Source organism: Enhydra lutris, unplaced genomic scaffold, assembly GCF_002288905.1.
Source record: "Enhydra lutris kenyoni isolate GAN:26980312 unplaced genomic scaffold, ASM228890v2 scaffoldscaffold11, whole genome shotgun sequence".
NCBI classification, from domain to species: Eukaryota; Metazoa; Chordata; class Mammalia; order Carnivora; family Mustelidae; genus Enhydra; species Enhydra lutris.
In genome coordinates this window covers 14,771,468-14,795,633 of record NW_019154095.1, presented here as the reverse complement: position 1 = coordinate 14,795,633, position 24,166 = coordinate 14,771,468, and the positions used below count along the sequence as shown (strand labels likewise).

The 24,166-nt window shown below is 43.3% G+C and overlaps 1 protein-coding gene across 1 annotated transcript in view; it reads left to right on the top strand.

Annotated features, from left to right (window-relative positions):
• Positions 1–24,166, top strand: part of LOC111144569 (ectonucleotide pyrophosphatase/phosphodiesterase 6) — a 108,056-nt gene that overhangs the window by 64,383 nt on the left and 19,507 nt on the right. Inside the window, exons 3-6 of the mRNA XM_022498911.1 lie at positions 11,175–11,286; positions 19,699–19,840; positions 20,562–20,741; positions 23,747–23,884. Coding sequence (XP_022354619.1) covers positions 11,175–11,286; positions 19,699–19,840; positions 20,562–20,741; positions 23,747–23,884 — 572 coding nt within the window. The remainder of the gene's footprint in view (positions 1–11,174; positions 11,287–19,698; positions 19,841–20,561; positions 20,742–23,746; positions 23,885–24,166) is intronic.

Below are 24,166 nucleotides of genomic sequence, written 5' to 3'. Positions count from 1 at the left end.
TGCCTCATATCACATAAAACGCAGCTCACAGGGGTTATTGTTACAAGATGTGTCAGAGTTGGCAAGTTGAGCTGCACTTGGAAGGCAAGACCTGTGCTCTTGGAAGTTGGGGAAATGTGACTTTTTTTATGGGCTCAACTTGGTGGTCTTTGGAGAGAGCTGCCCGGAACCAAGGGTCATTCAGGAAAGCAGTGTGCCTAGTAGAAATGTGCCTCAGCTGGGAGAGCTGATCATCAGCCGGCCTGGAGACCTTGGGACATTCACTTCGCCCATGGGAGGCCCTTGATTTCTCTCTAAAATGAAGGGGTTTGATGTAAGGCTTTCCTGAAGGGCTGTGAGCTGTGAGTTGTGTAAGGATGCCACATCCATGGGAACATCGTTCACATTATAGACATAGTAGATTTGCATATTTATTTTGACAACACTTTGGCCCATGGCAAGTCAAGTGTTGTGATAGAATCGGGTATTCAAGTAAGTCTCTGTTGGATGGTAGTTAAGTGTTTTCTAAAAGGAAATGCCTTTTAAAAAAATCAAGCATGGGCTTAGTGGTGACCCTCTTTGTCCTTTAAGTTCCCTCTGACTTCATATTTTCTACTCAGGATATTTTTTTTAGGTTGTGGAAAAGGATACTCACCCAGTGCGAGGTTGGAATGTCCATCAGGAAGGTGGACTCTAGGCAGAGATAAGATGGGTCCTAAAAAATGAACCCAGGGCAATTCTTTTCAAATTTCCCTGGGAACATGAGGAAACAAGGTGAAGTAAAGCCAAAACATGCCCTCATGGTGTTCGTAAAACCAAAATCTTACTCCAGAGTTCCTGGTTACTTTTTCAAACTGTGAGATCCAGGCCATTGCCTTTGTTTCTCCACAGATCTCCATGCAGAGATCCAGGAATCCTGTTTTCCTCAGTCATGTTGAGGTGACCTACAGTGACCTCCATTGACCAGATTCCAGGCTTTCCCTGAAGCCATGGAAATGGCCTGAAGGCAGCAAACTCACAGGTTGAGCAACTCACCCACTTCTCACAGATTGGGCCTGTGATAGATCCGGAATGGGCACACAGAATCCTGATTAGAGAACTATCTCATGCGAGCCACACAACAGCCCCCCACACCAGTCTGCTGAATTCCATCAAATAAAGACTAAAGAAAATAAAACAAAATATCTACAGTAATTCACTTAGGAATAATTAGCCTTGCTCGCTCTAAAACCACCAGTTTCATTAATTTCATGTTCCATGGCATTGTGGCTGTCGTCTGTTGCTAGCTATTTCCTTCGCCAGTCATTTATTCATTCTAGGTTATAAAATTAAAGGTATGGTGGATGTGTCTGCCTTTTGAGATTTCACCAAAGAGAGACCATTCCGGATGGACAGAGCAAAAGGCTTACACTTGTCCCAATTTCTGTCCACCTGGGTACTAGTTGAATCTCTTCTCAGGGGCACAGGAAGGTATATAGTTTCTATCAAAATTAACTGCGTTTGCAGGACTTGGATTCAGGGCATCTCTGATAGGTTGAGATACAATCCTTTCGCTCCATCATCTGGATCTGATTACCTGAGTAGATAGCAAATTATAATGCCCCATGTGCTCTGCTATGAAGGTTCTTTCTCTCTCTCTGCTCACAGAGCTTCAGTTGTGGGACAACCTAGAGGAGAACAGATCATACAACTGTCAGTCATATGTCACCTCCAACTCCCACACTTGATGCCCAGCTGCTTTCTGAACATTGAAGTTCCCATAGAGGAGAGCTACTGCTGCCTGGTTTCCTAGTTCAGGGGTCTTCAAACTGGGTTCCCAGCGATTTACGAAATTTACGAAAATTTTCCTTAAATTGCTTTTAAGGAAATCAGTTCTAAGATCCTAAAGTTTCATGCACATTGCACCTATTGTCTTGACTAAAAACATGCCCTTTCCATACTTTACATAAGAAAGGAATACCCATCAGCCATGCAGAACCTTACTACGGTGCATTGCTCTGATAAATGATAAATGTTTGGTACCTCTAGGTACCAAACAAAGGGACGGTTCAAAACACTGGTGTAGGTGTTGAGAAAGTGAATACATCTAGGGATAAAATAACAAAACTTAAAAAAAGAATCAAGTATTTTCCACTGCTTGCTTTTAAATTATGTAGGAAAAACTTAATTGAGTTGTCAGCTGAAACATTATGTAAAAATTTATGATGATAGATTACTCTGTGAATGTTGGCATTCGAAGAAGCAGTTCAAAGAATTAAATGACATTCGTACAACAAACTTCTTCTATTTCCATCTACTTATTTATGTGAACAACTCTCTTAGCACTTAGACTTAATAGGGATGGAGTGGATTCTGAAATTGTCTTATTCTAGATCAGTCGTATTCATCCATGGGTATGTGAATTGATTTTCAAAAGCATCCCTATTCCTTTAATTATGAAATGCATTTATTTTTTATTTTCTTTTATTTATTTATCTGAGACAGAGAGAGCACGAGTGGGGTGAGGGGAAGAGGCAGAAGCAGACTCCCTGCTAATCAGGGAATTTGAGACTCTATCCTGGGACTCTGGGATCATGACCTGAGCCAAAGGCAGAGGCTTTAACCCACTGAGCCACCCAGGTGCCCCAGAAACGTAAAATTTAAAGTATGCAAACATCTTTGTATTTTCTAGAAAGTTACAGAAGTACAAATTTATATTAGACTTCAGTAGATCAATATTTTAAATTTTTGTCATATCCAGAACCCTATGCCAAGAAGTTATTAATTAAAATATATAAATAGAAAACTAATAAAGGTTGAAAATGGAACAACAATAATAATACATACTTAATCCAAAAAAAATCAAAAAAAGAGAAAAACTATCCAATATGTGATGAACACATGATGTTTAGTTAGATGGCTGATTGAAACACAAAGATATCAGTAAATACATTACATGTAGAAGTTTGCTTTTTTACTGATATTTTATTATTTCAATTAATCTGAGTTATTCTATTTGTTTCAAGTTCAAAAGCTGGTGAAATTAATTCACATTGTTAGAATAGTGTTTACACTTGGGAGAACCGGGACTAGAAGGTGCCTGTGTGTGATAGTAATGTTCTGTCTCCTGATCTGTGTGCCGGTTACACAGCTGCATTCACTTTATAGGAGTTCATTGACCTGTGCAATTATGATCTATTCATTTTTTTTTAAGATTTTATTTATTTGTCAGAGAGAGAGAGAGTGAGCACAGGCAGACAGAATGGTAGGCAGAGGCAGAGGGAGAAGCAGGGTCCCTGCTGAGCAAGTAGCCCGATGTGGGACTCGATCCCAGGACACCGGGATCATGACCTGAGCCGAAGGCAGCCGCTTAACCCACTGAGCCACCCAGGCGTCCCTGATCTATTCATTTTGCGTCTCTGTTAAACTTTAATAAACATTTGCATTTAAAACAACTATCATCAAAACAAAACAAAACAAAACAAAAAAACAACTATCATCAGACAGGACAAAAATAAAACCTAATAGATACTGCTTATAAAAGGCATACATTAAATGTAAGTATGTGAAAAAATTTAAAGTAATAACATTTTAAAAAAGATACACGACACACAAGAAATTAACCAAGAGAGAGCTGGTGCAGCTATATGAATATCAATCAATGTACACTAAAAACCTAGACTATTTTTTTAAAATAAAGAAAAATACTTTACATTGATATAGGGTTCAATCCACCAAGAAAATGTAACAATCTAAACTGTAATGCTCCTAATTGTACAATCTCAAAATAAATAGAGCAAAAATTGACAGAACTAAGGCAGTGATAGGTACGTTCACAATGATATTAGAAGATTGTTAAAACCTCTTTTCAGAAACTGATAAAATAAAAGAACAAAAAAATTAGAAGGGTGCAGAAAATTTATACAACATACTCAACATATTTACCTAATTGACATGACTAAAACACTTCACCCAACAGCTGATGAATACACATTATTCCGAAGTCGACACAGAACATTTGTAAAAAATGACCATATGTTAGTCATAAAGCATTTATCAACAAGTTGGAAAAGTGGGAAATCATACAGAATGTGTTCTGACCACAGTGTAATTAAAGGACAGTCAGTAATAGAGAGAAAACTTTAAATCCTCATGTATTGGGAAAATAGCCAGAGACTTCTAAATAATTCATGGCCCAGAGAAGAAGGTACTGTTGAAATTTAGAAAATATCTTGAATGGAAGTTTAGCGAAAATACTACATATAATGAATGTAGCAGGATAAATGGAATGCAACTAAACGCATGCCTGAAAAGAAATCAATACTCATATTGGATGACAGTTAAGTGTTTTCTAAAAGGAAATGCCTTTAAAAAAAATTCCTTGCACTAAGTCTTTGATATTTTCAAGCTAAGGTCATTTGAGCTGAAAGCTCAATATATATATATCTACATACGCAAGTATGAATACTCATACTTGCATATGTAGATAAAAATAATGGCTGAAAATCAATAATCTGTCTTCATCTCAAAGAAAATTAAATTCCACCAAATGGAAAAAAGGCAATAATAACAATAAGAACAGAAATGAAGTAGAAAGCAAACATATGAGCGAGGGGATTGATAAGGCCACATTTGTTACTAGGAAAAAATGAGGGGTGCTTGGATGGCTCAGTCAGTTGTCTGACTCAGGTCGTGATTTGGCTCAGGTCGTGATCTCAGGGTCAAGGGATCAAGCTCCATGTTGGGCTCAGCGCTCAGCACAGAGTCTGCTTGTCTCTCTCCCTCCATTTCTCCCCCCAGCTTGCACTGTCTATCTCTAAATAAATAAACAGGTAAATAAAATCTTTAAAAAAAAGAAAAAACTAATATGGGTGAAACCTTGACAAGACTTATCAAGGAATAAAAAGAGAAGACACAAATAACCAATAATAAAATGGAAAAGGGAACATCAATATGGAAACTATAGGCATTAAAAAGCCAGCAAAATAATATTATGAAAAATATTATGCCAATGTATTTGAAAATGTAAATGAAATAGATTTCTGGAGAAAAATTACCAAATGGACAAAAAGAAATAGAAAATTGGAATACTTTTATATATATTTTAAAATTAAATCTTTAAAGCCTTTCCTAGGGGTGCCTGGGTGACTTAGTCAGTTAAGCATCTGCCTTTGGCTCAGGTCATGATCCCAGGGTCCTGGGATCAAGTCCAGTGTTGGACTCCTTGCTCTGCAGGGAGTCTGCTTCTCCCTTTCCCTCTGCTCTTCACCCAGCTTGGTTCTCTCTTTCTCCCCAAATAAATAAATAAAATCTTTAAAAACAATAATAAAAAATAAATAAAAGTAGAATGTCCCAGTATTAGATGCCTCCACTAGTGAAGTTTTCAAACTTGTGAGGGAGAAGTAACACCAATCTTACACAAACTCTTTCAGAGAATGTATAATGATTAATCACATCCATAATGAGGTCAGTACAAGGTTGATACTGAAATGTGGCAAGAATAGCAAAAGAAAGTTAAATTATAGGAACTTTTTTCATGAACAGAGATGTAAAAATTCTAAACAAAATATTTGTAAACTGAATCAATCAATATATAAATAGAATAATATATGCTAACCAAATTGGGTTTATTGCAGGAATAAAAGATAGGTTTCATATTTTAAAATCTATCAATGTAATTCACAACAGCAACAATAAAATTTAAAAAAAATTGATCATCTTAGTAGATACATAAAAACTATTTGATAAATATCAACAAACATTCATAAAAAAAAACTCTAGGTGAAACAAAACTGGAATTTATTAGAATGGACTTGGGTAACTAGTAAAATACCTCCTTAATCTGAAAAAGACTAACTACCAATAACCCTATAGCTAAACATAATAGTTGATAGTAAATGGGTTCAAGAATGAGACAAGGATACCTCCTACCATAACTTCCATTCAGAATTATATTTAGAGGTCCTATCCAGTTGGGGGATGTGGTGGGGGAGGGCAGGGGTAAAAATAAAACAAAAAGAAGAAAAAAAATCATCATTATTCTAGGTGACTCTAAAAATCCAAAAGAATTTATGTTTAGAGTTAATGAGATAAGTCTATTGATAGAAGATCAATATTTTAAAACTATTGTATTTATATATACTAGGAACAAAAACGTAGAAAATGAAATTTAAAAACCAATATCATTAGGGTGGCTGGGTGGCTCAGTCAGTTGAGTATCTGGTTTCAGCTTGGGTCATGATCCCAAAGTCCTGGGATCGAGCCCCATGTCGGGATCTCTATTTACCGGGAAGCCTGCCTCTCCCTCTGCCTGCTGCTGCCTCTGCTTGTGCACATCTCCCTCTCTCCCTCAGTCTGTGTCAATAAATAAATAAAATCTTAAAAAAAAATAAGACCAGTATTATTTACAATAGAATCAAAACACAAAAAAATAAAGGAATAAATCTAACAAAAATAGCTTGAGAACTTTACTTGGAAAATTATTTAGAGAAATGTAAAAAGACCTTAAAAAGTGGAGGCATATATTATGTTAATGAGCTGGAAATCTTAATATTACATCAACTTTCCCAAAGTTGATCTATAGATTCAGTATAATCCCAATCAAAATTTTAGCAGCTTGTGTTTATGTGTGTGTGTGTGAATTGACAGGTCAATTCTAAAATTTATATGGAAATTCAGGTTCAAGAATAGCAAAAACAATCTTGAGTCAAATGAATAAAACTGGAAGATTTACACCATTAAATATGGACATTTTAAAACTGCAAAAATGAACACAAAATAGGCAAGAGCAGGCAAATAGGCTAAGAGTAAAGTTCAGATACTCTTTTTAAAAAAAGATTTATCTATTTATTTGAGAGACAGAGAGCATGAGGAGAGGCAGAGGGAGAGGGAAAGAGAATCTGAAGCAGACTCCATATTTATAAAAATGATGGGATGCTTGGGTGGCTTAGTCGGTTACATGTCTGTCTTTGGCTCAGGTCATGATCCCAGGGCCCCAGGATTGAGACCCACATGGGGCTCCCTGCTCAGTGGAGAGCGTAATAAAGATGCTTACATATACAACTTTCTTAGAATATGTTCCTAGAAGTGGTTTGCCTAGGGGAAGCATGCATACAATAAAAATTGTGTAAATATCACCTAACAACATTATTCTCAAAGAACGAGAGGGACTCAGGAATTCACACATATGTATATGTTTTCCAAACATAAGACTTGATCCATAGAGGACAGTGAAAGCAATCTATGGATTGCTAATCAGTATTAAAAAAAAAAAACAAAACAAAACAGAATAGAATAGAACAAGGAAATATGAGCCTGCATTGTTCATAGTTTGGTGAAACTTTTGTATCTGCTGTGTTTCTGTACTGTTTCATGAAGCAATATGAGTATTTTGCCACAAGTTATAGAAAAAACGTTTTTTTTTTCCTTTTTTAAGATTTTATTTATTTATTTGACAGAGAGATCACAAGTAGGCAGAGAGGCCGACAGAGAGAGAGAGAGAAGCAGGCTCCCTGCTGAGCAGAGAGCCCCATGCAGGGCTCAAAGGCAAAGGCAGAGGCTTAACCCACTGAGTCACCCAGGTACCCCTAGAAAAAAAAAAAGTTCCTGTAGATGAGCTCTTCAGGCATGCCTTCTGGTTTCCAACACTCATTTTTTTATTTCCTTTTCTTGTTAACTGCCTTGATAAGAAGTTTTATAACCATAATAAATTGCAGCAGGGATGGCAACATTCCTGATTTGCTTCCGACCTAAATGAAAATGCATCCCGTGAAGTTTCGAAAAGGAGAATTTTCACCGTAGTTAATATCTAGTGCATCAGTGAAAGTCTCATTTCCTCTTTACATCAAGTTACATAAGGGGTTTCTTTTTCATTTATAAGCAGTGGGTTTATATTTAGTTAACTGTTACGATTAATCCCTAATTTTATTGCCTGAGGTCAGATAATATGCATGGTGGCCTATAAAATTTCTGCTTTTTGGAAGTTATTGAGATTTTCTTTGTGGACTGGAATACGATCAACTTTTCTCTTTGGTTTGATAATATTGAATATTCTGTAATAGTAAAATTTTCAATATCTCTTGAATCCAGTGTATTGTTAGTAACGTTCAAATCCTCTATATCTTTAAATAAAGATGAAATCAGAGAGGGAGACAAACTATAAGAGACTCTTAATCAAAGGAAACAAACAGGGTTGCTGGAGGGGAAGGGGGCATGGGTTGGGTAACTAGGTGATGGACATTGGGGAGGGTATGTGTTGTAATGAGCACTGGGTATTATATAAGACTGATGAATCATTGACCTCTACCTCTGAAACTAATAATACATTAAATGTTAATTAGTTGAATTTAAGTTTAAAAAAATCAAATCCTTTATATCTTTATGTAGCTATATCTTATACATCATTTATTCTTTATTTCTTAAGTTGTCATTAAAATATTCCACCAAGATTGCAAATTTGCACCTTATTTTCCCAATACTACTGTGTGTGTGTTGTTTGGGACTTCATCAAGATCAAAAGCTTCTGCACAGCAAAGGAAACAGTCAACAAAACAAAGAGGCAACCCACGGAATGGAAGAAGATATTTGCAAATGACAGTACAGACAAAGGGCTGATATCCAAGATCTACTCAAACTCAACACAGACAAAACAGATAATCACGTCAAAAAATGGGCAGAAGACATAAACAGACACTTCTCCAAAGAAGACATACAAATGGCTAACAGACACATGAAAAATATTCATCATCATTAGCCATCAGGGAGATTCAAATCAAAACCACATTGAGATACCACCTTACACCAGTTAGAATGTATGTTAATGATATGTAAACAATCATACCCATTCTTTTTATTTATTTTTATTGAGATAAAATTATATTAAAATTGTATTTTTTCAGGTATACAACAAAATCATTTGACATATATATGGTGAAATAATTATCACGCTTGATCTTAGCCAAAAGGCCGAGAAATGATGTGAAATAATTATCACAATAAGTCTAGTTAATGTTCCCTACCACACATAGTCATAAATTATTCTTTCTTATGATGAGAACTTTTAAGATCTCCCCTCCTAACAAGCACACACCTTCTTAACTGTTAATGTGGATTTATAGCTATTTCAGGTTTTTGAGACTACCTTTGGGGTGTTTTTTTTGGTTCAGGGGGTGGGTTTCATCCACTCTTTTATATGTAAAATTTCTGTGTCATTTTATATCAAGTGTAAATTTTAAAAGTATTTTATAGTTGGATTTTGTTTGTTTCATCTTCACATTCTTTCAGAGTTTAATCCATTCACATTTATTTTGAAACTAGTATAGTTGGTTTTCTCTTGTATTGATTTCAGATTTTATTGTTTTTTTTTTCTAAAGGTTACTCTAGACATACCAACATGCATCTTTAGCTCTTTCACGTTCTACCCTGAATTAATACTATATTACTTCACAATGAAATTAGAGTTTTTAAATTTTATAATGCCGTTTATCTGCTTATACATTCCTTATATTCTTATTGTCATCTATTTTACTTATGCATATATTGTAAATCCCATAATATATTGTTTTTAATTTTGCCTTAAATAGTCAATAATCTCTTAAAGAAATTTCTTATATGTTTACCCTTTCTGGCCAACATTTGTGTCATCTGTGGACCTGGTTCTGTTGAATATTTTTCTCTTGATTAGGAGGCACATTTTATTACTTCTTAGTACACCTCATGATTTTTTATTATATGCCAAACATTATGTGAAAAAGAACAGTAGAAGGTGTAACAAATGATATTTCCCCTGAGAAAAATTCATGCCTCTTCCTATGTTAGGCCTTTAGGGTGGAGGCTAAGTCAATCTAATCTGTAGTTGAGCTTGGTCTGGGGGATTTTGAAGCTTTAGTTAGATTTACTTTGCCACTAGTTTCAAATGTCATGAGGGAAGATAACGATTATCCCTTTATCAGTCCTTGGAATTTGTCCAGTGGCGAACTCTTTTGTCTTTACGTGGAAAGTTTACGTTACCTACTTTTTGAATCACTGAGTTCTTTTTCTCTCCAGTATTGTCCTCAGCTTTCTGCAGCTTGGAAGATCCCTCTCCCCTCTGATGTTCTGTCCCCAGCCTCTAATGAGCTGTTGCCTTGCACCTCATTTTAAACTTCATATGTTACACTTTTTTCCCAAAGGTCTCCTCCCACTAGACTAGATTCCCAAATGCTCTAGGATAGAGACCCTGACTGACACATTTTTGTTTCTGCTATGTCTGACCACAGTGACTAGTTCATAGTAGATGCCCAGTAATAGTCAACGAACTTAAACTGAGACTTGTTCATCCCTCTCCTGCCCTATAGTTCGATAATAAGGTTGGGTATCTCTTCCTCAGAGCAAATACTTCTACTTGTCCATGAGTCTGGGGCAGTGAAGCTGAGGCCGTAGTAACTCCTAACATCTGAATGCCCTTAATTCTTTTACTTTGTTTTGGGGTACTGGGTGGCTTAGTCAGTTTGGCCTCTGACTCTTGATTTTGGCTCAGGTCATGATCTCAGGCTCATGGGATCAAGCCCCATGCCCAGCTTTGTGCTCAACATGGAGTCTGCTTGTCCCTATCCCTCTTCTCTTCCCCACCTTCTCCTCTCCCCGCACCCCGCTCGTGTGCTCTCTCCATCTGAAATAAATAAATAAAATCTTTTAAAAAAATTCTTTTCCTTCATTTTGGGAGAGGCAAAGACATGTCTCAGATCCTTGCTTTAATTCAGTGATTTTTAGGCTTGCTAATTTGGTGTGGTATTTCTAAGTCCAGTTAGACTACAGAAATATTTATTTTTTTTATTCCAGAACTAATCAGATACTATCTAATACTTGATTTTAGAATAGACAAAGACACACTAGAAGACTTAGCAGTTATGAAAAAATTCTATGGAAAAAAGTTTTAATTGAGAGCTTTCTGTGTATGAATTCATTTTGTTTCAAGTTGGGAAAGACCAATATTAACCAATTTTTGCTGGTCCCTGTTATGGGACACCCGTGTCCCATAGGAACGACATTTGAGAACCTCTGCTCCAGTTAAACAAAATTGCAGTTAAACATGCCACTTATCAGCAGTAAGTTCTTTTATTTCATGAAAATGAACCAAGATTTTATTTTGACTAATGGTGTTTGCTTCCTGAAATAAGCTCAAAAACCTACCTTAATTATTAAAGAAAGTAACCATTTACCATCTTTTCCCTTCTTAGGCTGTGAGGTGGAGATTCTTGGGGTCAGACCTACTTACTGCCTAGAATATAAAAACGTCCCGACAGATAACAATTTTGCCAATGCTGTGAGCGATGCTCTTGACTCCCTCAAGTAAGTGTCCCAAAGTTTCAGCCAATCATTGTTCTTCATTATTTCCAGGACCACTAATGAATGCTAAAGTGAATTAAGAAGGTTTGATACAGGTGGAGTAATGTCTCCAAGAGGTGGTTAACCTCTTGCGTGTTGACCGTTAACTGCTACCAGAAAGTAATTGTGAGTGAGCCCTTTTAGGTAGGGGCACTCTTCATAAATGTTGAATCGAGAGCAAGAAAGTCCCAAAGGGTTTGAGACTTTCTTCTTTACGTTGACGGACCATAGAGAAGCAATATGAAGGTCAACATCTCTCTAGTTAAGATTTAGGGAATGCTTGAATTTCAGAAAATGTCATTATTTGGTTAAAAGGGTGGCTCTTTGGGGAAGTAAATTTGAAAAAATTGCCTGCTCTCCCACTTCTTGGCAATGTGTGAAACATGTTAGCACATTAGAAGATAGAGCCTTTTATTCCTCCCACATGGAACAATGACACAGAGCTTTAAAAATGCAGAAATCATTAATGGTGTCTACAATAGCACACAAGAGTCTGTCAGAGAATCTGATCAACAAGAAAGGTCAGGAGAAAGCCTCAAGGCAGTCTCAGACGTCGCTAGATGTGGAAGTCAAAATGGGAGACCAGGTGGGCTGTACCTGAGTAATCAGCAACCAAGAGGCCATGGGTGTTGGGAGCTCTCTCATTTCCAGGACAGGATTTGCAGTCACCTTGGCTGCTGAGTGGGTGTCCTGGGTAGCTTCAAGGCAGAAGACCCATAGCATTCAGTTTGGACACCAGGCAGGGACCGTTATCCTCCCAGGAGAAAGAGCCTGGTTTTCAAGCTGGGCAGACTCCAAGGGCCACCATATCCTAGGCACTGCGTACAACTCACCAGCGGAAACCGCATGAATTGGCCCATAGCTGAGATTGCCCCAGGTATAGAACTGACCAGTTATGAATCCCATTCTCGCCATCACCACCCCAAACATTGCGGGGAGCACCAGTCACCCCCACAGAACTGTACAAGGAGAAAACAACACCCCTCCCTTCACTGCTTCTTAGAATAATTCCACTTCCATGAAACCTACCAAGGGGGGTTGCTTTGAGGCACAGGAAGATTTAGGCTCTGACAGATTGGAGAAAAAATAGGTTTGAAATACTTTAAAACTGAGATGTAACAAATTTTAAAGTTTAGTTGTTTTTTTTTTTTTTTTTTCTGGAGGGAAGAGGGAAGGGACAGGGTCTGGAATGAACTTTAAATAAATATTATTAACTATTGAATAAATATTCTTCAACATATGGTTTGCAAATCATGTGTGTTATATGATCCTGCCTCCTACCTACTCTGCTTTCTTTTCCTTGCCCACAAGTGCTAGAAAACCACACACACATGTGATGGCCTGGAATATCATGTTACAAACTAGTTTGTGCAAAGCAGCAGGGTACTACATGCACAGCAGATGAGCAGAGCTAGAATTCTGGAATAGCTCTGTGTCCATACAGTGCTGTTTCCAACATAACCAAAAAGCTGGCTGCCCCTACAGACTGTGGCCACGCTAAATATGAACATTTAGAACATAGTTGTCATACAGATACCTCCAAAGAACCCAACACTCTGGGAGTGTAATCATTTTCACATTCATCTTGCCTTGACAGCCGAATGGTCCCTCACTGTATCCAACCCACTGATTCAGCAGGTGGGGAGGCACACAGACCCAGCAGCCTCAGGTTAGCCAGTGCCGGCTAGCTGGCCCATCCAAGCAGGCTTCCTCGTCCTGAGGCATCGCGGCATGCTGGAGAAACGAGTGCTGATCTCTGGCTCCTAGAGAAAGTTCTGCTTCTCTGTTTCTAGAGATGTTTTACTTTTTCCCTTTTCAAGCAACATGGCAAAGCTCTGGAACACTGGGGAACAACATCTTTACCTTAGGGCACAGCATTTAGAAAGGGGAAGGATTAGTGGTGTGTGTGTGTGTGTGTGTGTGTGTGTGTGTGTGTGTGTGTGTGTTTAGCAAAGGCATTGGGCTCCCCTGGACAGAAAAGGCTACCAAGAACTGCAGGCCCAAGAAGCTGGCCCTGGGCTAGGCCTCTACCTGGTGTGACCTGATGCCAGCCACCACATTGTTCAATTGGCACCATTCACACTGTAGTCTATATGAAAGGCCTTGAACTCCAGAGGATGGCATGCACGTGATCTACCAGGGAACGATGCTTCTGCAGTTGGGCAGTGAAGGCCTAGGCAGGATGGAATCAGGCCAGTGCAATTGTCTTGTGGGGTCTTCATACTGTCAAAGTTAACAGGGTCACCAGAAAGGGCCCCTGTGAATAGTGGTTGGAAAGCTGGAGAGCCACCATTTCTAAAACTAGTCAGGGCTTGAAATGAGACGGAGAGAAAAAAGGAAGAAAGACAATAGGCCAGATGATACCTATTGCCTGTGGAAAGCAGTAAGATGAGCTAGGCTCTCTTGCAAAGAAAAAGAAGGAACCTCCTTTAACCAACCTACACAGATTGATTGACTGATTGATTTAGAGCAGGTACATGAGGGGTAGAGGGAGAGGGAGAGAGAGAATCTTAAGCAGGTTCCATGGAGCCCGACATGGGGCTTGATCACACGACCCTGAGATCATGACCTGAGCTGAAACCAAGAGTCCGACCCTTAGCTGACTGAGCCATCCAAGCGCTCCTAACCTATGTGTTTTCAGAACATGTCTCATTACCTTCTCACAAAGTAGAAGAAAGAATTGACACTGGTGGGCCAACACAGCTAAGACCACTTTATATATAGCAACTTTTTCTTGTAAGAATGCAACTCAAAGGAATAATGAATTCTTTTGCTCTGTGTGTTAGGCAAAGACATATTAACTATTTATCTTTCCATCAGATGGCCCGCGAACTAGGAGCAAACTTTGGACTCCATAGCTTACCTCTTGGTTTCGGCTCAGCTCTGTCTCAAAATTCCTAGCTATCATTTGAAGAGTGCTTAGAGTTCACACGAGTGTGCAAACACAGGCACACACACATTTTTCCTGATCAGTACTGCTTTCAGAGTGTCTCTGTCTGCTCTGCTCTTAGTCTGAGAGGCAGAGAGAATGGGATAGAGGATAGATACGTTTTTACAGAAGGCAGTTAAGATTGACCTACGGACAGCGTTTCAGCAAAGGGTCCAGCTCAGCCAAGAGGCTGCACGGTTCTGTAGGAAGGGCGAGTCCCATTTCCATGTTTGATCTGGGCATTGCCTTCCAGGCCTCATAAAGCTTTGTTGACCCAAGTCATATCCACAGTAGATGCTACCTCAGCACCTAGACAACCTCTAGCCTAGAGGGAAGGAGAAGGTGAAGAGAATTCATGCCTTCAACACCCACCGGCTAGCATTGTGTCAGAGGTGCCATTGCCATTCACCCATTCTGCTGTCACACCTACTGGACTGCTCAGGTGTTGTCTTCCCCCTCTTACAAAGAGCCCGCTGACTCTCCCAAAGTTACGTTCGTTGCCTTGGGTCACCCACAGCTAGCAGGTGGTGGAGCCGGAGCCCAGGTCTGAGCGAGAAGCGCCTGGACGTTTCAAAGTCAACGTTGCAGCTCTTCTTCCGGTCTGCACCCATACCTCTGAAGTGCCCCAAAACCCAATCAGATGGAGAGGCTGGAGGGGATGGCTCCTTCCAAGTCACCCCTGTGGGACTGTCCTGGGTCCAGGGCTCATGAGGGCCTGAGGTGGACTAGCAGCCATTGTGGTCTGCCTGCTGTTTGCCATGTCCAGCAGTACACGGCCTCGGTCACAGGCATGTTAGGTGCCATGACCCCACACACGGGGACAGCGAAGTGATTCCCCCACCCACACAGCCACAACAGGAAGCTGTTTGCCATCACATCACTTAGAACTTCCTCCTGGAAGTTCTGTTTGTAGGCTAGTCATGCTTTGTCAGGCAGGAAAAGGGGCATGAGTAGCTCATCTGGGGGTTACAGGGGTGGGGGCAGCCACAGGCAGCCCTGACGGCCTGGAGGGGCCAGGAGACTGCCCCTAGGAGACGCCTGATGCAGCCTCTCGAAAGGATTCGTCAAGTAACAACTGGGCCATGGGGGCAGTGGACACAGCCCCCGTCCATTGTCAAGCTCCAGGCCATGGAAAATAGCTCCAGAGGAATTCATTAGGATCCCAGAACGTCAGTGGCTGCTGGTGACCATAAAGGAATGGACGGATGATGAGACGGTTCTTTCCACAGACCACAGGGCCAGCTGGTGCAAATGTCCTGGCCTTTGTCCCTCCTCCCCGTGGACTCTAAGGGAGGGGGCTCAGCACACAGGCTGACACCATCTAGCCGCATCTGGAAGGAAGAGAGAAATGGAAGTCATCCCCTTCCCGTTGCCTCCCTATTGCTGTGTGTCAAGCACTTTACAGACATCGGCTTGTTTCGTACCCAGTGTAGTCCTCTGTGGACGTCTTTCACACGGCACGTCGAGGTTTCCAGATATTTCTGCTGTTCTCGAGACCACCCGCATTGCAAGGTTCCCATCTTTGAACCCAGATATGTGTAATTCCAATGCCCTATCCAAGTGTTGTCTACAAAACTAACTTCTGTCATGTGCTCAGTACATACATATATGAGAATTATGCCCAAGTTCAAATCATTTTATTTTTGAGGGGACCCGGGGATGACCCGGCTGCTTGAATGGAGAATGTGAGAAACACATGTGTGAAGGAAAAGAATGATAGAGGATGATGGCATACGATTATCATGAAAAGCCAAAAATGCTTCCCAACTTAGAGGACAACCAGACCATGATCTTTGAGACTGCTTTCTCCATCAGGGAAAATAACCTTCATCTTACTGGCTTCCTACAGATTAACAGCTAAATTTACACAGTCTGGGCTCGAGTGGGTCATAAAATCTGGTGACCCATAAGTAACTTTATTAGACACCTGTCTTTTAGGACACAGGCATGACAGGCAGCTGTTTTGGGGCCCTAATTTCTAAGTTTTGGATCATTTTTCTTAACAATTGATAACTTCAACCATCCCTTTGAATTGCCCCCCATTTCTCTCTCCCTAAGTCTTCTCTTTCCAACTCACTTCAGTCAGGAAAATGGATGTGAGGTTATGAACTTTTACACTGAAAAGAGATCTGGACAGCATCTTAAGATGATGGGGGACCTGGGTGTCTCTGAGACCCTAGGGTTGGGGGCTCCTTGCAGCTCTCAAGTACTGGGCCGACAGCCACATGTCCTTAGGCTCGGTTCCTGGACCCCCTAAAGCTATAAATTATAAACGGCCAACAAGAGGTCTGCAGGCATTTCCACCCATCGCTCCTCACCCAACTGCTCCATTACAAATGAGCTGACCCGTGATGGAGACCAGATCCATGTGGAAAACAGTGCCGACCAAGAGTCTGTGCACTAAACTACAAACAGGCAAGAGCTCTCAGCCCTCGAAGACTTGGGTCCCTAACGAATCAACGGAGCTCCAACCTGGAAATCTTTTCCAAAGGTGCCCGCATAAATCCCTGACTCGCCCGCATCCAAACTCCAGTGTTCCTGGCACCTGGGGTCGACAGCTCCTTCAAAGGAAGTCATCAGGTGAATCTGTGACATTGGCTTCCCGATCACACAGAGATTTGTGGGTACGGCGCAGAGCCTGCAGGAGACTAGCCGAGGGTCTACTGCGTTCAGGGGAAGTATCTGCGTTGCAGTGACCTAAAAGCATGTCATTGAAATTGAAAGCAACTGTCAGCCCGTTTGTGCAAGTTTCCCCCGTGCAAGCCCCACACTGGAAGCGCGCACACTTGAACCCGGGATACCCTGTGTGAACCTGCACATCCGGGCAGCTACACGTGCAAGTGCATAAAGCATGTAAAGGCTGAGGCTCATCTGAGAGCAAGATTTTCTGGAAGGTTGCATCGCGTCCATTAGTTTATCCATGTAACCAACACAGACCTCACAGCAGTTTAGGGATGTGTATGCAAGTGCCATTTCCTGGCGAGACATTTTATCCGCCGCCCACACCCTTGCGGGCCTTGCGGTGACTTTTTGTTCTCTGCCATCTATAGATGGGTGAGTCATTCACACTTTAGCGAGTATGAATAATGATAATATCACTTTTGAAAAACACCTGACCCGGTCCGGGTTGCGGAGGAGGGTGGTAATGGTATTTGTTAAGGAAAGGCCGGTTTGCTGTGTTCTAAAAAAAGAAAACACCTGAACAGCAATTTCACTTAACTTGAAATGAATGTCCCCTCAAACACATAAATGAAGTGCCCCTCAGGGAAAGCGTAGAACGTCACAGCATCATTAAAGGGCATGCCCTCGTGGCAAGCAGGACCATAATGAAGGAAGACGCTAGGTGCGACATTGTCTGAAAACCATCCCCCGTGTAGTGAAAGGAGTAGACACGAACTTTCAAAAGCCCGGGCTGGTAGAATGGTCTGATCTTGGAGATTCACGTTTCCAGGTCTAGCTATGTCTCTGTGAGGCCTTGAGTAAGTCCTAGAATCCTTTCTGGCCTATTTCCCCATCTGCAAAATGTACAAATGCGTTTCCGGAGGGACGCTTCACATAGTAGTTCCGGAAATCCGAGACAATCCAACCCACAGACATGGCGCATTATCCATCAAGAAGGGTGAAATTCTTATAAGACAGTAAGGACCATTTCCACAAGAAGAATAAGCCGAATGCTGCTCCATTAGGGTGGGCCGTTGAGTTCTTAGTGGTTGTGGTCCAGGTTTTGTAGTCAGCCCAATGCAGGTTTGAGTCCTAGTTCCATCTCTCCCTGGCTGTGTAATGCAGGCAACTGTACTGAGCTCTCTGTTCAATGCATTCCTATCCTAAACGGTTGCTGCGAGGATTAAATAATGAAGGAAAAGCCTTCAACATAGTGCCTGACCAAGAGGAACTGTCATTTATTGAGCACTTACTATTAGTAGACTTTCAACCGTTATAGAGCACCAACTGTATGCCAAATGCAGTAGGCTACAACTGAGCTACAATAGAGCATGAATCGCCATCCCCCCAGAGAGCTTCACAGCTTAGAGTCATCAAGAGGCAACTACAGCCCAGCATGGAAGAGCGTTTACCAGGAGATGAGCCTGGAGAGCCGCAGGGGTACCCGGGGGGCTGCCCAGCTGAGCCTGGGCACCAGAGCCAGCTTCCTGGGAGAGGCACCATCTCCCCTGAGACCTGGAGGAGGCGTGGGAGCTGTTTTTAACTCTGGCCGTGCAAACCACACTCTCTGAACGTCCGGGAGGCAATTTTCCCTCCTCTGTGGATTGCAAGACCCAAGGCACAGCAGGCTCTGAGGTCACACGTTCTTTTACTGCTCGTGTTCCAAGTGTTGGGGCAGACTCATTGGGAGACACCATGCCATCTCATTGGTGTGTGTGCCCTTAAACTCTGGCTCTTCTGGAGAAATAAGGCAATCCACCAAGAGTATTAATTATTAGCTTTTGTGAAGTGCAAGCAGAGGAATTAGCTTGAATTTCCTCTGCATGGCTTCAACTTCTGTCAGTCACTGTAACTTCTCCCATCATTAGCGTCACCATCAGCAGGATCACTGTTTCATTTGGGTGCTTAGGGGGGAGTCGTGGGCAAAGCTTGGCGGGGGGGGTGGCGGTGGAAACCACTGTGTGAGGGAGGGAGGTACCTCACACCACATTTTTCTCCCCTCCCTGACTCTGCAGGCCTCCTACTCCAATTGAGATCACTGGTTCCTGGTCATTCTTAGCCTAGCATCAAGGGCTTGGATTATTAGTACTCTGCCATTATCAGTATTATCAGCACTCTGGCCAAGAGGGAGAGTTTTTCCAGAGCCAGGGTCTCCCTGGGACCCACAGAAGTGTGGTCACTGTTAGAATTCACTCTATGTTCACACTGGAGCTGACGATTCATTTCCTCTATGAAGGGTCAACTTCACGTCAGTGTCTGCTGACAGCAGTCCCTGGACGCTGACCTGTTTGCCTCCCCCAGGCCGTGCTAGAAAAGCTTACTCTCTTCTTGCCAGGGTTGAACACAGTCTGCTGTCGTATTTAGATAACTCCTTTAGGTCCAGCAATAATCGAACAGTCGTGATTCAAATGACTGCCTCTAGTTGTTCTGATCTTATGACAACAACGGGTGGTAGAGTAGAGCTACGAGAACTGTCCCCTGCCTGTTACTGCCCCCTCCAGCTCTTGGGGCATGACGAGCGATGCCACACGAGCCCAGAGCACAGATGTACCCTGACCATGCTCCCGGACTGTTGCACCAAGGAGCTCAGCATTGTCAGGCCCAGATGCAGCGGTCATGTTTCTTCCTTGGCAATCACCGTGTTCGCTTTAAGGTGTCAGCTTTGCCTGGCCCACAGGCCAGGGGTCTGGGGACCCCAGGGTTTTCATAGAGGACTGCTGGTTGGAGAGGGAGAAAGCTGCTGAGGGCCTCCCTGACCCGCGTCCCTCTCACTCTGCTCCCTCCAGGAGTGGCCGGGCGGACCTGGCAGCCATATACTATGAGCGCATTGATGTGGAAGGCCACCACTATGGCCCCTCGTCGCCTCAGCGGAAAGACGCCCTGAAGGCTGTGGACACCGTCCTCAGCTACATGACCAAGTGGATCCAGGTAACCGGCGACAAGGAACGTGAGGCTGAGCTCCCCTCTTGTCGGTTTCTTCCTGCCTCACTGGCTGTCATAAGCCCTCAGCGTCCTCCTTCTCGCTGGTCCTGGCGGATGAGGCCAGCACCAGGCTGGGATGGGGCTCTTTTCTTCACACAACCCTCCTCAGACACCAGGGGATCCCTTGCTTTACAACCGGCCCAGCAGGACCGAAATGGCCGGATTGGCGTCCTACCTGGCTTGTTAGCCAGCGCGGTCCTTTACCAAACCTAGTAAGTCTGTGAACCAGGTCCACGCGGGCGTGGAGACCAGACCTGGGTTCTGTCCCTGAGCCTGCCACCCCCTTGCCTGCTGATGCTCAACAAGGTAAAGCTTTCCTGGGCTTTATTTTCCACGTTTGTGGAATGGGGGAGTGACAGCTCCCATCTTAGCACACAGGTCTGCTGAAAGAGCCAAAGGAGAGGAGATCAGACAAAGTAGCTCAAAGGGCTCCAGCCCAGGAGGGATGATTTCTAGCACTTCTGGAAAGGGGAGTGTGCTCTCGCGTTGCCCCCCTCTGGGTGATTCTACGGTGACGTCCAGCCAGTCTCATCAGGGCAGAGGAGGAGATGATTCAGTCTCTGAGTGAGGAAGGATCCTTGCCCCCATAACTTAGGGTTTATAAGACCTGCCAGAGTGAGCGCGTCTCTGCCGGGTCACTGTCCTGATGGCCTTTGTCCGCCCACAGGAGCGGGAGCTTCAGGAGCACCTCAATGTCATCATCTTCTCAGATCATGGGATGACCGACATTTTCTGGAAGGACAAAGTGATCGAGCTGAATAAGTACATCAGCCTCAACGACCTGCAGCAAGTGAAGGACCGAGGGCCCGTCGTGAGCCTCTGGCCAGCCCCTGGGAAGCACTCTGAGGCAAGAAGCTTCGTGATGGGAGGGAGAAGAATGGGGGGGGGGGTCTGAGAGGGGGATGGGGTGTAACACGCCCCCTTCCCATGGCTCCACACTTGATCTTTGCCCTGGTGCTTCAGCGCTAAAGCAGGGATCTATGCCAGGAGCTGCTGGGCTGCCCAGGGCACGTGATCTACCTCGCGCTCCCTTGACCTCTGCCAAGCTGCCCCCTCCTCCCATGTGTGTCTTCTCTTCTCTGAAATGGGTGTGATGGACTCTGCTCCATAGATGTTGGTGGAAATTAAATGAGATAAAGGATGTGCGGTGCTTGGCATGTTAAGCTCTTAGCAGTTAGTAGGGCTGTGTTCTTATTGGCCGAAATGCGGCACTTCCCAGGCAAACCTGGGGGAGAGCGGATGCATGCAGAGAATGCTCTTTGGAGCAAAGCTGCCCGTCTGATCTGTTTTCATCAGGGAACTGGAGATACGAAGGTGATGAATGAACAGGGGCTGAGGCTGTGCGTGTCAAAGGTCAGCTCCTTATCTAAGGAGGCACGCTGCTTGGGTGCAAATCCCCGCCCGATCACGGACCTGTAACCCACGGCTCTCTGACCCAGCCCCTCTGCTTTTCTTCCGAGTCCACGTGGGTGCCGATGCCATCAGAGCTGTCCTCCTGGGCTGCTAGAAACCCACAGAACCATGCTGGACCCACCTCAAGGACGACATATGTGCCACTTATTACAGTGATCACCATTGCAGGGGGGCATTTCCAAGGGGGTGCTCCCCACACACACTGTCCTGCTCAGCACTCTGAGATGGCGAGACGTTTCTCACCCTTCTCTCCGAACCATAATTATCTGCAGTACTTGGCAAATCATGATGAGAAAATAAGGGACAAGCAGCATCTTGGCCTCCTGCTTCACCCCATGTTGCCTTGTCACATTCTAGGGCAAGCTCTGGGACTTCCACCCGCTCCCAGAGAACACTTCGTGCTCTGGACCAGGAGGCGGGTCACTTCCTTGGGGAAGGCTCAGACTGCTGTCCGTGGCAGTGCCAACCCCAGGGTGCCAGGAACTGGCCTAGGAGCCTGATGCCTCCACCCATCCTCATGGCATGACTGTGGCTGACAGTGGAAGCTCACTGGTATGGATGGGCACAGCCCGCGGGAGGCCAGCGTCTCTCGCCTGGTCCTTTCGACCTCCTCCTGCCCACTCCCATATCAAAGTCTGAGATCTGTCCATCTGGGGTTGGAGCAACACAGTTGCCAACAGTGCCGCTCCTCCCCAGCCTTGTCCCATTTCCTAGGTGGTTGCCCCTTTTTCTCAAGTTCCGTGGTCAGGAAGCGGAGGTGCTGACCATTTGTACAGCAGCTTGTGAAATCCCTCAGTATGGAGCCAGGAGGAATGCTCTACACATTGGCAGGCCCCCCAGAAAATGGCTTCTTGCAAAGAAGTGGTTTCCTTGGCGAGGAAGATGATCTCCGTCTCCAGCTTGGCGCTCGGGGGACGGGCTGCCTCTGGAGTGCCTGAGCGTCGGCAGTTTACGAGCTGGAAGAGCTTCTTCCAATGCAATGTTCTAGGCAGGTGGCTTCGAGCCGCCTGAAGCAGTTGGTAGATTATTCCAGAGTGGGGGCTGTGTTTGGGTGACAGTTCATCATGTGAAGGGCACAACAGTTTGTGCGACCCGGTGTGTGTCATCGGATTTTTCACAAATCTGAAATCTGGCTGCAGATGCGTCCTACTTCCCTTAAGAACGATGGATTTTCTCAAGTAGGAAATCATCACTCGTGGGGTCATCAGAAACGCTCTGCTTTAAGCCTCAAGGCTAATTATTCTCCAGAAGTGAGCTGAAAAGCTCAATTTTATATTCGCCTCTACCCAGAAAGATGGGCGTCCTTAGACTAAGGGCCAGTGAGTCAACATCAGTCCATTGATTTCAATGCCAGCGATAAATATTTAAGTGGCTGGTAGATATTGGAAATATGTGCAGAGTTTACACCCCTCATCATGAAATTAGCAGTGTAATGCAGACAGATGACTAATACTTTTAAGATTCAGGTGCAGATAAGATGTGCTCTAGGTCAAGTCAAAGGACAAATCCCCTTTCTTTGATCTTAGTTACATTTAACATTAGGCAGACCAATTCCTCATTTGCCTTTTTCTTTTTAAGATTTTATTTACTTATTTGACACACAGAGAGAGATCACAAGTAGGCAGAGAGGCAGGCAGAGTGAGAGAGAGAGAGGAGGAAGCAGACTCCCTGCTGAGCAGAGAGCCCGACTCGGGACTCGATCCCAGGATCCTGAGACCATGACCCGAGCTGAAAGACAGAGGCTTAACCCACTGAGCCACCCAGGCGCCCCCTCATTTGCCTTTTAATTTTGTTATAGAGTTTTTGACATAGACAAGCTTTCAAAATTTGTTTATTAACTGTTGAGTAGGCAAATTATTATATAATATTGAAAAGTATTAAGTTATCATTTCCATAATTCTCCTTATAGTTTTACTGCATATGTTCTTTAGTTTTATAGTTATTCAAACCTCAAATAATAATAATAATAATAATAATCCTGTCTGTATTCTTCTGCAACTTGCTCATTCTGTCTTCTCAAACTGAGATTCCTGAGGTGATGGCAGGTGCCCTGTGGAGCTGTAATCTGTCCCTGTTCGTTGCTGTATAGTATTTCCCCCAGAGAACCTCATGAGTCATTTCTGCCTTCCATGGTTGCTGGGCATTTGGGCTGTTCCCGTCTGCAGTCTATGTCCCTCTCTGTGTCTCCCGGTGCACGAGTGTGAAGGGTTCTTGCTAGGTCCCTCATGGCTAACTTTTTAGGTCACAGGATGTGTGGATCTTCAGCCCACCTTGTTTTCTGAGACATACAGAAGTTCCTCATTCTTATGTAGTCAAACGTATCAGGTGCTTTGGTCATTTCTTTGGTCTGTAAATTTCTCCCTCTCTTCCACGTGCTGTACATATTCACATATGGCTAAGAAAGAGAATGCCAACTGCTGACTCTTGTTCTCTCTGCAGATATATGACAGACTGAGAACAGTGGAACACATGACTGTCTACGAGAAAGAAGCCATACCGAACAGGTTCTACTACAAGAAAGGGAAATTTGTCTCTCCTTTGACCTTAGTGGCTGACGAAGGATGGTTCATAACTGAGGTAATTATAAAATCACCACAATATGTTCATTATACAAATTCTGTCAAACACCCAAAGGTAAGTAATTACTCGGCTTTTGCACATTAAAGATTTTGTTTTCACTTAAGTGCCCTTCATGGCCTTACTCCCATCTTTAGAGGCCCAAGTCGCCTTGATCTGGTGACTTTGTAGACACACAACGGCAGATGTGGACCCAAAGCCACTGTTCAGACTTCGTGGCTCCAGACTCACGACATTTTAACAAACTGCCCTTAACTCAATTACCCAGGCTTACAATCTAAC